Source organism: Echiichthys vipera, assembly GCF_963691815.1.
Source record: "Echiichthys vipera genome assembly, chromosome: 22".
NCBI lineage: Eukaryota > Metazoa > Chordata > Actinopteri > Perciformes > Trachinidae > Echiichthys > Echiichthys vipera.
The window spans coordinates 9,936,433-9,952,713 of record NC_139847.1 but is presented as its reverse complement, the minus strand read 5'-3'; the positions used below and the strand labels follow the sequence as shown (position 1 = coordinate 9,952,713).

The window sequence follows — 16,281 nt, the reverse complement described above, 5'->3', positions numbered from 1 at the left end:
GTGGTTCGGGCATCTAGTAAGGACGCCCCCTGTGCGCCTCCCTAGGGAGGTGTTCCAGGCACGTCCAGCTGGGAGAAGGCCTCGGGGCAGACCCAGGACTAGGTGGAGAGATTATATTTCCACACTGGCCTGGGAACGCCTCAGGATCCCCCAGTTAGAGCTGGTTAATGTGGCCCGGGAAAGGGAAGTTTGGGGTTCCCTGCTAGAGCTGCTGCCCCCGCGACCCGACCCCGGATAAGCAGTTGAAGATGAGATGAGATGGGATTGCACTAATAGACATGGTACACTAACTGCCCCCCTCCTCTTTAGAATAAAATGGATTATTTATTTTTTTGGAAAAAAATATGTAGCATACAAATATGCAGAATTATTAACAAAGAACAACACATGGATCATACCTTGATGTTCACAAGGATGTACATTGATAAAAGAAAATGATTACTCCTGCATAGTATTGTTTTTTTCATTTACTTATTACATTTTGCACTAAATGTTTAATTTAATAATGTGTGAAATTATTTGTACAATTTTTATAAAATTGTTATATCGATCTTTATTTTACCATTTATTGAATAAATCGCTATTTGGAAAGTTTTTAAAGAGATTTAAAAAATATATGATTTAATAAACTAGTGTACAGAAAATATTTAAGGGCATTTTATTCTGATATTCCACAGTGAAAAGTTCTGTCAGTTTGTAAAAAGATACCTGAGGTCGTCTAGAATGTACATGAAGTGAAATTAGTCTTTGAATAAAAGTTAGGTGAATGGTATGCAATTAAACTTATTTCCGTGTTCATCCCGTATATGAGCCTGGTTTTGTCGCACTTTATTCTGAAAACTGAAAACCGGAATTTACTCTAAGCAGTTGCAATGGATTGACCGTAAATATCACAATACGGACGCACTACAAATCTACGTGCGGCTCGCGAGCCGCTTGACTTCGGAGGAACAAATGACGGCTCCCTCGACCGCAGTGTCCAAAGTCTCCTTATCATCATAATTGCGGTGAATGTCAAGTGTGTTAAACACTTCAAGAGCTTCCTCTCCGACGGCGCGTAGTAAGACGGCTACTTTTTTCCACGGTGAGTCCTAAATGCTTCCGTAGAATTATATGTAAATGCGTTGGAAATACTTTGTTGCCGTTACATTGTGACAAAAATGTTTGATAACATTTGCTTCAGAGGGGAGAGAAATCAAAGGTTTTATACCAGTGGGGCTAAATGTCCCCTTAAAACCAGACTACAGCGTGTGATGGTCAGTGTATCGCTTGCTTACTGCATATAATGGTTCTAGTTTATGCATTATTATGTCTAATTACTAACCGCCATCGCCACCTTCGGGTTGAAGGGTGTATTAGCACCTCATCAGCGCTTCCTGTAATCGTATGAAAAGTGGGCGGAGCTTCAAATTAAACCACGCCCATTTCCGTATAAGCTCGTCTCTGTGGCGCAATCGGTTAGCGCGTTCGGCTGTTAACCGAAAGGTTGGTGGTTCGAGCCCACCCAGGGACGAAATGTTTTCTTATTAACCGAAGCTCTCTGACTGACCAGCTGTGAGTTATAACGCACTTCATGTCTCCGTGCGCAGTATTATGTTAACAGGAGAATGGTAAGCGGTCATTGTGTAGCCTTTCATAATATACAAGTATCTTGCATTTAATTCAGATAAAATAAATGGCTATTGTGTCTTTTATTGTCTATCATTTAAGTCACTCTAAACAAAAGGAACAGATAAAAAAATAAATGCATTGACGTTACAACTTAATCCACAGTGCTGGAAATGAAGACTTAAAGCAGCACAAGAAACAGGCCAAACGGTAATACAGCGAAGTACAGCAAACTATTTGTCGGACATGTTTGTTTGTGATTGACCCGAGGTACAGCCTAAGGTGCGGTAAACGTGTCTTCCACACTTGATTGTAGAATGATGATAAATGATGGATCTTACGGCTGTTATATTGTCAGTCAGCCATTTCATGTAAAAACAGGGATCCGGGAACAGGTGATGTTGTGTTATGTTTATAGAAAAATGCTTAAACAGCTGCTAACAACTACACTGTTGTGTGTAATGCAGGCTGCGATGTGAGATTGGATGCAGTCTGATCACCTTTTCCCACTCCCCAAAAACTGAAAGTGCAATAAACCCACCCACCACTTCATTTTGCACCTTTTATTTTATAGTACTACCTCATTGTGTATATGTGTATATATTTATCGTATCTTGATTTTTATGTTTTGCTATTTGCTATTTTAAGTTTGGCTATCTATGCATCCTTACGGCAGTTAGCCACTGGGTGGCATCAAACTCTCGTGCTGGTGGATCTGAGTGCCCTGCTGAAACACGGGACAAACTACAAATCCCGAAATGCAACTCGGCTTGGAAACTTCGCACCGGAAGCGCATCATCATCACCCGGGCTGAAAACCTCTCCGTCTGTTTATATTTTGTGCCTAACGTTAAGTTTTGAATTTACACAGACACGGCTCCAATTAAAAACGCGAGACGGTTCGGCTTTTCTTAAACGACCCCCACAGCAACAAAAGTAAGATGTTTTTTATACTGCACCACTCCACCACAGTAACGTTCAATGACGTTAACTAGAATAGAAACCGTAAAATCCGTAACGTTGTTGCTCAGCAGCTAGCTAGCCCCAGCTAACGTTTGCTCTTGGGCGTGTAAAAATAGTAACGTAATATTGTCGCTGGTATGCATGTTAAATCTCCACGGGTATTTGTCTTTAACACACCCGTTGGAGTATTATACTCATTTAACAGCAGCTAAAGCTAACAATGCTAATTTAGCTGTTAGCCGGGTTGCCGCTAGGCCTTTAACCGTTTACGTTAACGTCACATCCGCTAGCATATCTACTGGTTACAAGTGAGATAAAGATAATCGACACTATTACATGTACCCCGGGTGTTTCTTATGACATTTCACCGCTATTGAATTGTTGCATCTACACCAGCTGGCCCCTCCACTGCCTGTTACCATGCCCGCCCTGTTGGAGAGACCGAAGCTGTCCAACGCGATGGCCAGAGCCCTCCACAAGCACATCATGAGGGAGAGGGAGCGGAAAAGACAAGGTGCGCACTCCCTGTATGTCTGTCTGTCTGTATGTGTGTGTGTTTAAACCAGCCTGGACTAGCCGAGTATGCACTGTCACATCTGAAGAGGTGGCAGTTTTGTGCGTGACTGCGAGTCGTGTTCCTCGAGTCTGTTGTCTTTCTGCATTCCTGAGTTAATATACAACTATATTTCTCCTTAAGCAAAGGATAGAAATATGCTTTCCATCGCCAGTGAACTGCATGAATGTAATCTTTCAGAGGAGGAAGAGGTGGACAAAATGATGGAGCAGAAGATGAAAGAGGAGGAAGAGCGCAAGAGGACAAAAGAAATAGAGGAGAGGATGTCTTTAGAGGAAACCAAAGAACAGGTATGGACAATTTAACAAACAAGTCAACTAAAACCCGTGTGCTTTAAGCTCTGCAAGGCTTTGCCGTCTTACCATGGGTTGAGACAGAAATATTCAGGTAAATACATGACAACTTTCTTACACTGTGATTCCCAACCCCAAACTAACTTCAGGTAATGAAGATGGGGGAGAAACTTCAGGGACTCCAAGAAGAGAAGCACCAGCTCTTCTTACAGCTCAAGAAAGTACTTCATGAAGAGGAAAAGAGGCGCAGAAAGGAGCAGAGGTAGTAAGGATGACGCAGCTTTTTCAGTGCTTTCAGTACATAACGGTATGGCAGAAATTTGTTATCAGTCCCACAGGTTTACTGAAGTATTTTTGGTACTCAGTTGCATTTTTGTCCTTTCTAGTGATATCACAACATTGACATCAGCCAGCTACCAACCCAGTCTACCCATGCACGCAGGGCAGCACCTCCTCAGCATTCAAGGTAAGGCAGTTCTCAAGTATTAATATGCTGAACCTCATCTGGAAAATCTGTCCTTTTGCTGTTATTGACATGATCATTCTCTTTGGCTCTCAGGCAGTCCAGTCAGCCACAGTCGACCCGGTGCGCTGCTTGGAGAACGTAGTAAACAGCTGTTCCCAGCTGCTGTGATTCCAGTGAGTAAAGCTGTGTTTCACTCAAAGATTATGCCTTTTCATAAAACATCTTGCCACATATACTTCTCCATAGCTCATTTGTTTTAGTATAGATTCCTGGTAATATGTATTTTCTCCTTTGAGTCCTGTGTGTTTAGAATTTTACTTTGATTTTTCCCCATATTCCCGTCTTTAAATCCTTTAGGAGATTCACAGTTAGACACCAGTATTTTGGGTTTAACCCTCCTTCTCTTCCTCGTTTAGGCACGTCACTATCAGACGCCCGGGTTCAGCTCAGGCGCAGCAGAGCACGGGCAGTTCAGCGGGGGCCAGGGGGTCCACGAGACCTACGGGGTGGCTCAGGCCCAGCATCCCTCCACCTACGCCCCTGGACCGTCAGTGCCTGTCAGTTTCGCAAGCAGCTCTCAGATCAGAGGTAAAGGACATGGATTACACGCCCTCTGTATTACAAGGAAACTTCCAAGTTTCGTATCGGTTTCATCTTGAAGCACATGAAAGTGTTAGCTGTAGTGATTTTTTTAAAGACAAAGTTGCTTTTGTTCTCCCCCAGGTGCGTCTGCGTTTCAGGCCATGCAGTACCTCCCCCACCAGCAGCCCGGCTACCCCGTCCACACTCACTTCACCTCCCAGCCTGGTCAGTTCCTCTGTCGTCTTCGTCCTCGTGTTCCCACTGCTGTTTCACTGCTAGAGATTATTAATAAACAGCCAATCACAGTCTAAATAATATGTGGAGTAAAATAACCTGAATGTGGGCTCTGTATTTTTCATTCATAACCTTTGGATCTCATGCAGGATACATTCCCGGTGCAGGAATCCCCCTCCAGAAGCAGCTGGAACATGCCAACCAACAGTCCGGCTTCACTGATGCAGTAAGACATGAAATATCTACAGTTTACTGATATGACAGTTCCTTCATAAGCTCATAAAAAGAGGGATCGTGCTGTCCTACAAGTGATGATGATGATGATGTCTAATTCGTAAATATCAGACAGAACATGAAAATAATAAATCCCACTCTAAATAGTGAAAGCAGCTAGCATACGCTTCACCCCTCTGCCCTGTACTTCAGGCCATCCCTTCATTATTTAACTATCTGTTGTTATTTTGTTCTGTCTCGTTGATGTTCTCACAGGGTGCATTGAGGCCTATGCATCCACCAGCCATGCATCCCTCTGCCCCAGGACTGCTTCCCACACCATCCATGTCAGTCCAGATTCCCACCGCAAAGGTGAATCTCCTAAACGCGCACACACACACACACACACAGTTCCTTTTAACGGACCGTAAACCTCCATCTGCTTTGACCAGTAAATAAAATAACGAATACAATTTAAAAATAGGGAAATGAGGCAATGCATTTGAACTATTTAAACTTTACCTGTGTTTACAGCTGACCTCTCAAACTGCATCCTATCAGATTATGAAATCATAATGTTTTGTTTTAGAATCGCTCCCAACCCCGTATTACCAGCCTTTATCCATCATTTTCCTATATTTAGCAATATAAAAACTTTTTTACAGAACATATTGCACAGAAAACAATGCTTAGGGAGTTTAAGAAGTGGTGTTATTTAGCTATTTATTTCATTTTTATGTATTTTTTTTATTGTTTCTGTTCATTCTCTGCATTTACTCCAAACATAATTTCATCACGTTGTTCCAAATTTTCCGTCACCAGGCCCCATTCCAGAGCGCTCCCCAGGCCGCTCCTCGCCATGGCTTCCTCCCCCACAGCCAGAGCGGGCAGAGGTTCTACCACCACGGCAAGTAACCCGCATCCATCTTCATTGTCACTGAGGCTTCACAGCTTCACTTCAGATCCTGGAGAACCTTTTGGACGAGCCATGGATTGACTGCCCCATTAAAAAGTCATCCTGCTGGATTATGCCATTTGATTTCCTGTACAGTATCTTGTTTTTGATCAGCAGTCCTTATGATTACTTTGGTTTTTACATAACTTTGAATGATGTTAATTTGTAAAATATAATTTGCCTACACTGTAAAGCCGTTCTAAAGGTGCGTATGTGCACTAAAATGTTAATATGTTGTATAAAAAAGCAAGACTGCATGAACCAGAGCTCATTCTTTGTACACTGACATTCATAATTACGACATCAGGAACATATTTAGAGTATGTAGATTCAATCAACACGTTGCTATAATTGAAATACTTTATTCCACTGTTCCACTGACTTCTGGTTGACCACATCAGATCCATTAGGGTCAGATAGGTGAACACTTTCATAAATCCCCCCTAAAAAATTTAAGTCAAAAGCAGCTGGACATAAATTTCTTTGGGGATAACGACGATCTGGAAAAATGAGAACATTCACGGGCCCGTTTTCTTGAAATGATGGATTTCGAGTGTTTTTGCATTGTCCTTTTCTACAGAATGAATGAAGTCTGAGCATCTGCTGTTTTAAAGCTTTTATGTTAGTAATAAAATGATACGCAAACGACACGTCCAACAGTTTGTGTCATCTTTTATTTATGTTTTTGGCCATGGAGACAAGTTATCTGCCTCCTGAATCATCGCTCAAGGTTCAGACGTAAGCTCAATTATACTAAAACCCAATTTCTCTAAACCGCTCTGTGTGACTTGTTCTTGAAGCACAGATTTATTTCCTTTTGACCCTTGTGATCCTTGTGACAAAAAGAAATGGGAACAACGGTGTGCCATGTTGGTAACCTTTTGTTTAATAGACAAGTTCCAGGTGATAAACAGAAGGAGGGGCTTGTTCAGATCTCCAAATGAAAAGTGCCTTTATGACAGACACGCTGAACAAGCCTCAACACAACAATGCAGATCTAGAGTTGAAGCCCTTCATAAAACGGGAACATATAAAAACAAAATGTATCACCGCCTTTCTTTTCCCTGATGGTAGGTTAGCTACTGAATATCTGCAGATCTGCTCAATCGTTAGTGGGAGCTCTTTCTCTACACCATTGACCTTTTAGTTTTGTTTATTTACATCTGTGAGCATGTACACAGAGAATGTTTACAGTCACCTGTTTCCAATTCTTTTCTAATTGAACCCAAAACAGAGCGAGGAAGAGAAAAGACAAAAAAGAATGAAAGATAGAGGAGGGGGGTTTGCAATTGACGAGGCAATATCCCCTCTTCCCCAGGTCCAGTGCATCTCGTTTGCCCCTGAAACACAATTACAAGGGGGAAGAATGAAAGGAAGAGAAAGAAAGAGTAATATATTTGAATGAGACAGTGTTTTTAACTGGCCTCTGCAGACGAAACATTGCACAACAGGTATTGAACATATCGTTTGTGGACACTTTACAGCCTGCGCTTTGCAGGTGAGAAAAGTGCGGGAAAGAAAGTGCATAGAACAGTTTGACCCGACAGTTAGGACGCTACACGCTTTTTTCTTAGAGAAAATACAGGAAGCCACTGCTAGATCAGGCTGTAAAATGAAATAAAGTGCAAAGAAAAAAGCAACATTACTCATGAATACAATATGAGCCATAAGCTTTCATTTAAGTCCTAAAGTGCTAAATGATACACATGCTCGTAATAGTGTTACTGTGAGACAAAAAGTATCTTAAGGGGCAGGCAAATCCACAGTGGCACACTTCATACAGGCTTCAAAGTTTTAATACACTCCTCAAGATAGTTACATCAAAGAAATTCTTACCTTTCTGCCATTTTAACACTTTTCTTTTGTCACCTTAAAATGCTCCTAATAAGTGTATGGCACACTACAATGTAAAGGAAATTCACCAGGAGTTGAAACTCCAAAATAATTAATTCTTGTATATTTCTGATAAAAGTCTAACCAATGATTTTATTCAGACCGGAAAAAAATTATTGGCCGAGCTTCCTGCCTGTCAGCGTCCCTTCCAGTTGCCTACCACTGTCACTGCTTGCGGGTCCCGCGCCTCTCTGCAGAGAGAGGTCTGTGAGAGAGAGAGAGCACGGAATGGCGAAGAACTGATCAAGAGGCATATGGAAGTTCAAATTCATGTGTATTTGAACTGGGCTGCGTTCCATAGAGGCAAGGCGTGAGTCAACGGTTCTGCTTTCTAGCGATGGCCGGGGCTAATGCAGCTTCATCCGGAGCTAATAAGAGATGAGATGGCCGTGAAGTATCTGCTGGACAGGTGCTTTTAGTTTGGCTAATCCTAGAACGCATCATTACGTGATAACGCAGCATCCAGATGCTATCAGTTAATACAGTTCTGGGGCCGTATTCACAAAACATTTTATCTTAGCGCTAAGAGTTCTCCTAAAGAGCACTAAAAGTTCTTAGTCAAGAGTAATTTCTTAAACCTACTCCCAAAGCCTCTGAGACCAACCTTTCTTAAGCAGATGGAGGGACTAAACTAAGACTAGAGGGCGGGGTTGACCTCTATGGATGACATCACGTTCATCCCTTCTATGCCCACAGTGATTGGCTGAGAGGGAGTGAGTCCCTAACAGTGAATTTATGACAGAAACACTTCAATAGGGAAGTGAATGAACTGCAGCTCTATGTGGGGTCTGGAGAGAGCGTTTATCATCTGGTGCAAAATCCTCCTGACCGACAGCTGAGAGACGCCAAGATCGTCTACCTTCACAGCTGAATTGTCCCGTGGCCAAATAGTGGAGAGTTGTACCAACTTTAATCTCCGGTGATATTGGGTGTTTTTTATTGGTTGGTGATGTGATGGCATCCCTGACCAACTCTACCACGTTCATAATGCCATCTCAATTAAAGCGATACCTTTATAAAAGCTCACTATCATTTGATCTCTACAAAATGTTGACTGCTGCAGCCACGTGAGGTCCTTCCTGATTTACTCTTAGTGACTTAGGAGTCCTCTCCTCTGGAGGACTCCTACGTTTTCATAGACGTAGGAGCTACTTTTAGCACAAAAATGCTTTGTGAATTACACTTATCTTAAAAAGCGAGGAGTCCTAAAATTTGGAGTGAAACGCCCTTATTTTTAAGAGGTTACTTCTAAATCAGCAAGTTAGGACCTGCTCTGAGCCTTGATGTTTTGTGAATACGGCCCCTGTAATACTATGCTATTTGTGCAAAGATTAGCGCTAAAGTCACGATAGTGTAAACCAGGGTCGGGAAACCCTGCTCCTGGAGGGCCACCGTCCTGCATGTTTTAGGTTTCTCTGTAAACAAACCAGCCATTTCCCTTGCTCTGCTCACTTTCTCACTGCATGCCTGGGGGATGGGGGGAGCGTCAGAGGTCAGGCAGGGGGAAGAGGGTGGGACTTTGGAGGGGGGAGTAGTTTTTCATGTTCAAACTTTTACTTTAAGTGCTGTGCAACATGCCAGAAAGGTAAGAATGGCTTTAATTCAAGTGTCCAGTTTAAGCAAATCTATTCACAAAAGGTCATTATGCATTTATATGGAAAAACATGGCTATTTCCAGTACAGTGGATTTGCATATTTTCTTTTTTGTCTTTTTTTCTGTCACACCAACTAAACATCAAACCTCAACCTTGGATCTTGTCGACTGGAGTTGCCTTCCCCTTGGTCCAGTGATGAACAGTAAACTGTACATGACATCACACACACTTGCACTGGCATGGTACATGCTGGTGGCTGGTGGTGTGACATCCAAACTCACACACACACACATACATCATTTTACATAACACACACACGCACTCCTCTTCAGGCAGGCTGGGGTCAGGCGGTAGTCAGGGGTCATGAGAGGACAGCTGCGTGCAGATACAGCTGTAGCTCTGAATTTACCTGCAGTGGCTCATTTACCCAGCGCTTTGATGCCAATTGCAGCTTCTTCGTCCATTGCGTTTAGAACAGTGATCTGAAAGCATAAAGGTTTTTAAGATGCTTCGGTTTCTTCATGCTTCCTTAACTAGATAACTAAGACGCTGAACTGTCCAACTGTAATCACCATTAGCACTGACACCATCAAGTCAATGTATTGATTAGTCCATCTATAGAAAATGACTCTCAAATTTGAGGATCTGATGTTTTAAATTTAACATTCAGGCTTTGGACTGTTGGACAATGTCACCTTCAGTTCTAGAATTTTTTTATAGACACAATTGATCATTGATCATATTTACCACCATAATTATTATCATTGTCATATTCTATCAACCTAACTGCAGTTGTTTCTACTATTCTGCTATATTAACTGCCATAACATGAGTCATATTCGCATTACTATAGATATTATTATAGTTACTGTTATTTTTGTGGTTGCTTGCATTTCTGGGACTGTTCTATCTGTCTTTGTCTCTCTCTATCTGTCCGTCTTTTCTCTCTTTCTCTCTCTTTTTCCTTCTGCCCAACCGGTGCAGACAGATGTCCGTCCTCCACAGAGCTGGGTCTGTCCGACGTTCCTGCCTGTTAAAGGGAAGGTTTTTTGTCGCCACTGTGTGCACAAGATTTCTGGATTAATCCTGTATATAATAACTATTATTGAATAGAATAGAAGTACTTTATTGATCCCAAGCTAGGAAATTGCAGTAGCAATAATAATAAGAATTATTGCTATTTTTATAACAGACCAGCTGTTCTTTTTAGCCACGAGTTGTACTTCGTTGTCAAATCTGCGCTTGTCTCTCTAGCTTGACACACCTCCTTGCACTGGACCTTAGTCACGACGTGGCTAATACATCAGGGAAACTCGGTACGGTTCCTTCTGATCGGCCAGGTGTTGACATGCAGCATCCTAATACATGACATATGGCAATATACCAAGTATCGCAGTATAAGCTGGGTTTTGCGATATGTGTATCGCGCATGTTAATATCGCGATGAAGGTAAATGTTGGATATATTGTGCGGCCCTAGTTTGAGTGGTTGATTAACGGTGTGTATCGCCTCACACGCCTCCTTTGTTTGTGGAATGCCAGGCTGCTTTGTGAAATCCCACACTTCATCACGCGTTTGCTTAAATCTATGTCAATAATCAAAGCCTACGTAACAGCGTGCTTTCATTGCGGCGCTATTGTGGAATCTCTTTGTGAAGCGGGCTTTTGAGTATTTGTTGATGTTTCTGCGTTCACAACAACTCATGATGCTCTCCGATGAAAGTTTCTGGACGGACAAAGACAGTAGAAAAGAGTGCGAGGTGAGGTGTGACAGTCACTGACCAGGATCTCCTCTCCGGCTTCGTGCTTGCTCTCGATCTCTTTGCCCAGGTCTCCCTCGGGAATCTTCAGGTCCTCTCTCACCTCCCCGCTGTCCTGGAGTAGGGACAGGTAGCCCTCTTGGATCCCAATCAGCTGGGAGAGAGGTAGAGTAGAGCAAGCGGACTCAGTACTTTGATACATGCTGACATCATCTTTTACCTCTTTCTGCTACTCATCATCTGACACATGCGAGTAGTCATTTAATCCATTGTTCTAGTTAAAAATATATTGATTAGAGCAGCTTTAGGAACATATTTCAGATATTTGCATGTGCTGTCTGTGCTGCTGCAAGAGGAAGGGGTTCACACTCCAGTTCATGCAGTACAGGAGTCACGCTCATATGATATTATTACCTATTACGTATGGTAGGACGCCACAGGGGTTGGTCTGGCAATAAGGGAGACGGGGTTTGGGTTCTTACATTTTCTGTGGACCACAAACTTCACCGTATCCACGTTCACCTTCGCTTACACTATTTTCATGTGCTACTGTGTTTTCTTGCTTTTGTTTTGTTGCTCTGAAATAGGAAATAAATCTTTAATCAGGCATGGCGGTACGCATATCCATAACTGGATTATTGAAACGGCGCGTCACGCAGGTGTTGATTGTTCCATGTCTCAGCCTTTCAGCGGCTCATGGTAGTTAAGAAGAAAGTCACTATTTTAAACAAAAGAAAATAAACATTAGTTTTGTTGCTTCGATCTAGCAAAATTAAAATATTTGAAGAAGGTCTACGTGACCTTTAGTTGAGGTCACAACTATACTATATATACAGTAGAAAGTGCAGCTACAGTCATTCCCTGTTTTCAGTGACGGTGCAGAGACGCAAATGTGGAAGACCCGGAAACATTTAACAATCAGAGAAGAGTGCTGCTTCTCTTTCTTTCTCCCAAAAAATGTCCTTAGTTGACTAAACAATCATAGAGCCCTTCAAATCATCATCAGACAGTTTAATGTCCCCCTGCAGCCATGTTGAATTATCTTTAATTAGAACTCAAAGCCTACTTGTGAATAATACTGTAATATGTGAGATGTGACTATTCTTTCAGTCCATTCTCCATAGGCAAAATATTACTAAAATCACTCATCAACTCACAGTTTCTGGTTTGTTGTTATTTGTATATTTGTGTATTCATTGGACATGAGCTTTGAGAAACCTGAATTTTTAGTCACCTGAGAGTGTGTTATTTGAAAGAAATGATTGTTTAACTGGCCAATAAGTGTGGAACAGTTTATTGTAATACTGTATTTTAACAACATAGTAGACAACAAGCTACTGTCTCACCTGGTAATCCATTCTCTTGATGTTGGGCACGTCCATGTTGTGAGTGGAGGGACAGATATCTTCATACTTCTTACCAGAGAAGATGTCGATACCAACCAGATGGACCTGGACCCACAAGATACAATATCCACGTTAGAGAAACATTTTATCATCACAGTCTATAACATATTCAATGTCCAATATGTAAGGAAAGTGCTTAGTTATCTACTATCATTTAAAAATGGTAGTTTAATAATTAAGTGTATCACATTTAAACATAATTTATAATACAAATACTGAATATTTGTTTTAGGAATGGAAAAGTCCTGAGCAGGGACATATTATTGTTCCGGTACAGACTGAAAGAGTCGAATAATTTGCATTAATATGAATGTGACCTTGTGTTTATTCCAGAGACAAATAGATGAACCTGTAGTCAAAACTGCATCAAAATTCCACTATATTCTTTTCAAAGTGAGTCCACAAGCTATTTTACATTTTAGTCCTTCGCCATCAGCATCCCGTGAAGATTTACCGACCTTAGCGTGGCCGTGCTTGCCCGTCTTGGAGGTGGACATCTCGACGATCTTGCAGGGTCGACCTTTCAGCACAACAAAGCCATTTTTGCGCAGGGCAGAGCACTGCATTGGGTAGGTGGCGGATGCCCCGGCATCACCTGTCTGGAAATCCAGCTCTGCATCTGCCATGCCTGCTGTGGAGGCGATGTGTACACTGGAGATCAAAATTAGAGAACAAAGTATTAAAACTTGTTTTATTCTGAAATAATGTTATTTTTTTTGTTGTTCATATTTTGATAGAATATCCGCTGTGGCTATACCACTGCTGCACTAGCATGTTTTAGAATAACCAAGGCACTTTTTTGTGTGAAAGAGAGCAGTAACCATTGTGTCAGAAGAGAAGATAAACCCCATAGAGAATCTCTGGAAAATCCACGGCAACAAAGTAATGTCTAAGAAACCCACTACAGTTACTGAACTGTGGAAGAGACTGAAGAAGAATGAACCAAGATCAAACCAGAGCACTGTGAGAAACTAGTGATGTCCTGTGGGCGCAGATGTGCTGAAGTCATTCAAAGCTGTGGCCCCTACACTTCCTGTTCATTTTTGAATCCTAGAGAAGAAAACATTGTTTAAATCTTCTCTTCTGACAAAATGGTTACTGTTCTCTAATTTTGATCAATATTTTTTTTCACAAAATAAAGGTTTTAAAGTGCCTTGGTTATTAAAAAAACATGCTAGTACAGCAGTGGTATAGTCACAGATGATCTCATCTCATCTCATCTTCATCCGCTTATCCGGGGTCGGGTCGCGGGGGCAGCAGCTTTAGCAGGGGACCCCAAACTTCCCTTTCCCGGGCCACATTAACCAGCTCTAACTGGGGGATCCCAAGGGGGATCCAGAGGCGTTCCCAGGCCAGTGTGGAGATATTCTATCAAATCATGAACAATAAAAAAATAACAATATTTCAGAATAAACAAATATTAACCATTTGTTCTTAATTTTGATCTCCAGTGTGTATACGTTCATGGTCCATTCAGGACAATGACGGTGGTTACCATTAGAGTTAGGAGGCGTACTGATTTCATATTGGGACATTGGACAAGAATCAACTTAGTGACGCTAAAGATGCTCATTCATCGGTTGAAATCTGTTGGTACTATTGTGAACATGATATCAAAACTTTTCCCATGCCTTATTGTGAGACAGGTTTTTCTACAAGACTTTTTTTTAATGAATTGAAAAGGCAGGTGTCTGTTTGAGCCTGTTTGAACCCGTTCCCTCTGTCAAATCGCACCATAAAAACAAGGATTAGAGGAGTTTGACTGTTAGCATTAGCCGTCATCATCAAGCAGAAACGTAGCCATTTGGGCGTGTGTTTTAATGCTGTTGAACTCCTTTATCTCAGTCCATGGAGTGAATGCTTGGCCTATATTGACTCTGGTTTTTGCCCGTCTCCAGTCACTCAGCTGCTGGGACAAAAAAGCAGCTGCAGGATTGGCAAACTCCATTTCTCCCCAGTGCCAGCCTACAGTAGCTGCACCCAACAACAGACAACCCTGGCAACCCGCAATGCCCAACACTATTGGCCGCTACAATGTAAACAGAACGTGACAGAAAGTCATTGTCAAACCCGTCAAAAAGGTTTTTAAATATTAATTCATACCAAACAAAATTTTAGTACCCCTCAAAACGCCCCGTGGGTGAATTATTTTTTTAAATATAGCTTTTAATAAATATTCTACATATAAAACCATTATTTTTTTTATATAGTTAAGCTATATTTTGATCTATTTTTGCTGATTGTCGCCTTGTTCTTAATCTGAAATAAAGATTTATAAATGGAAAAAAGGCAGAGCTACACAAAGTAACAGAGACATAGCACCTGTTAGCCAAACAAGCCCAATTCTTCCTGTAAAGAAAATAATATCCATGAAATAAATAAAAACAAATTAAAAGTTAGACTTGCAGTTTAATTATTCAGCTAAAGGTTTAGTCCGTGTGTCATTAGCTAGATAAACATTTTAAATGGTAATAATGAGTCGTTAAGGTTTACGGTCAGGGAGCACGCATGCGCACTGACTGCTCTCAGGCCGAGGCCATTCTGATGAAGAGACGTTCAAGTGCTCCAGACAAAAACACAACGTTAAAGACACTTAAAGCGTCCGTTATATGAATGTAGACCTCCATATTACACCACCCTGGTTATTTAAGTGCCTGTGCTGGTGGTGAACACGCTCACAGATGTGGAAAGAGAAGTTTGGCAGCTGGTGTGAATAATAATGACAAAGCTAATATACACTCGTGATGGTAACTGCTTGTTGTTGTGACTTCATGGGGGCGTTTACAGGGAATAGGTTATGTCAGCTTCAGACAGACATGTGTGAGGATAACCCGTCTGCTCAGGCGCAAACACGCCCCGTCTATAGGATGTTTTGATAAGGAACTTACCCCAGTGATACAATCTATCCTCTCCTGTGTTATTTATCAGCCTTTCCCCCTTTAAATCCTCTTTTCCTGCCTGTATTCCTGCTCGTCTGGCCCGGTGGAGTTTGTTCTCTCCTCCTCGGTGGCTCGTTTTTTTGCAATGTCGCCCCCTTTTTTTTCTTTATCTTATCTGTTTTTAATCATTCCTCTTTCTTTCCTGTCGTTTCTGCTGTTCTCTCTTCTTCTCCCCACCCTGCTGTGTATTCCAGGCTGCAGGAGGAGAGTCACAGCCCTGGACCCCGTAATGTCTGCACTGTCTCTCCCTCATCCAGCTCCTCCTCACCCTGCTGTGGTCACACACCAGTCCAGACACACCACTTCCTGCTGGGACTGTCACAATAAAACACCCACAGGAGAATAAAGACATTATGACAATGTTATAGATAAGAGAAACTATAGCTGCAGCAAATTATGTCGCTATTCTTCCTGGGGTCATAAATTAAAATAATATTAAAACAAAAATAAAAATAAAAATGAATTAAAACATCACTGTAAATCAAAACACACTGCACAGACAGTACAGTTACTTTTGCCATGCAAATGGTATAAATGCCCCTTCAGAAATATACTATACTATAAGTTATAATTCACTTTACATATTGTGATAAAATCCACTATATCAATGTGACCTTGTACATATTTGACTAGTGTATCAGTTTTAAAAATGTAACATATGTATATTATGATATCAATTATAATAATATACATATGCTACAAATAATAACAAACTGACACAATAACATACTCTTACATTGGAGGGGCAGTCGCATCTTTCCCGGTCTTCCCTTTGCTAAGTTGCAGTGGCTTGATGCTGCTC

The 16,281-nt window shown here is 41.6% G+C and overlaps 2 protein-coding genes across 5 annotated transcripts; one reads left to right on the top strand and one right to left on the bottom strand.

Moving 5' to 3' along the window:
* The first annotated feature begins 2,412 nt into the window (after positions 1-2,412).
* On the top strand, positions 2,413-6,523 carry gps2 (G protein pathway suppressor 2). Of its 4 annotated transcripts, none has more exons than XM_083937473.1 (11): positions 2,413-2,543; positions 2,967-3,084; positions 3,325-3,434; positions 3,587-3,699; positions 3,824-3,903; positions 3,997-4,076; positions 4,320-4,491; positions 4,627-4,710; positions 4,869-4,945; positions 5,209-5,304; positions 5,755-6,523. In XM_083937473.1, exons 2-11 carry the CDS (start codon positions 2,991-2,993, stop codon positions 5,845-5,847), a joined length of 999 nt encoding a protein of 332 aa, XP_083793599.1. In that variant the 5' UTR covers positions 2,413-2,543; positions 2,967-2,990; the 3' UTR covers positions 5,848-6,523. The 4 variants fall into 4 exon arrangements, with proteins under 4 accessions (XP_083793599.1, XP_083793597.1, XP_083793598.1 ...); XM_083937471.1 differs by having other exon boundaries at positions 5,197-5,304; XM_083937472.1 differs by having other exon boundaries at positions 3,587-3,702.
* Positions 6,524-6,762: 239 nt separating this feature from the next.
* LOC310963745 (eukaryotic translation initiation factor 5A-1) lies at positions 6,763-15,712 on the bottom strand. Its single transcript, XM_083936663.1, has 5 exons — positions 15,429-15,712; positions 12,999-13,191; positions 12,481-12,585; positions 11,157-11,288; positions 6,763-9,857 (listed from the first exon to the last, which is right to left on the bottom strand). Exons 2-5 carry the CDS (start codon positions 13,164-13,166, stop codon positions 9,795-9,797), a joined length of 468 nt encoding a protein of 155 aa, XP_083792789.1. The 5' UTR covers positions 13,167-13,191; positions 15,429-15,712; the 3' UTR covers positions 6,763-9,794.
* Positions 15,713-16,281: the final 569 nt, after the last annotated feature.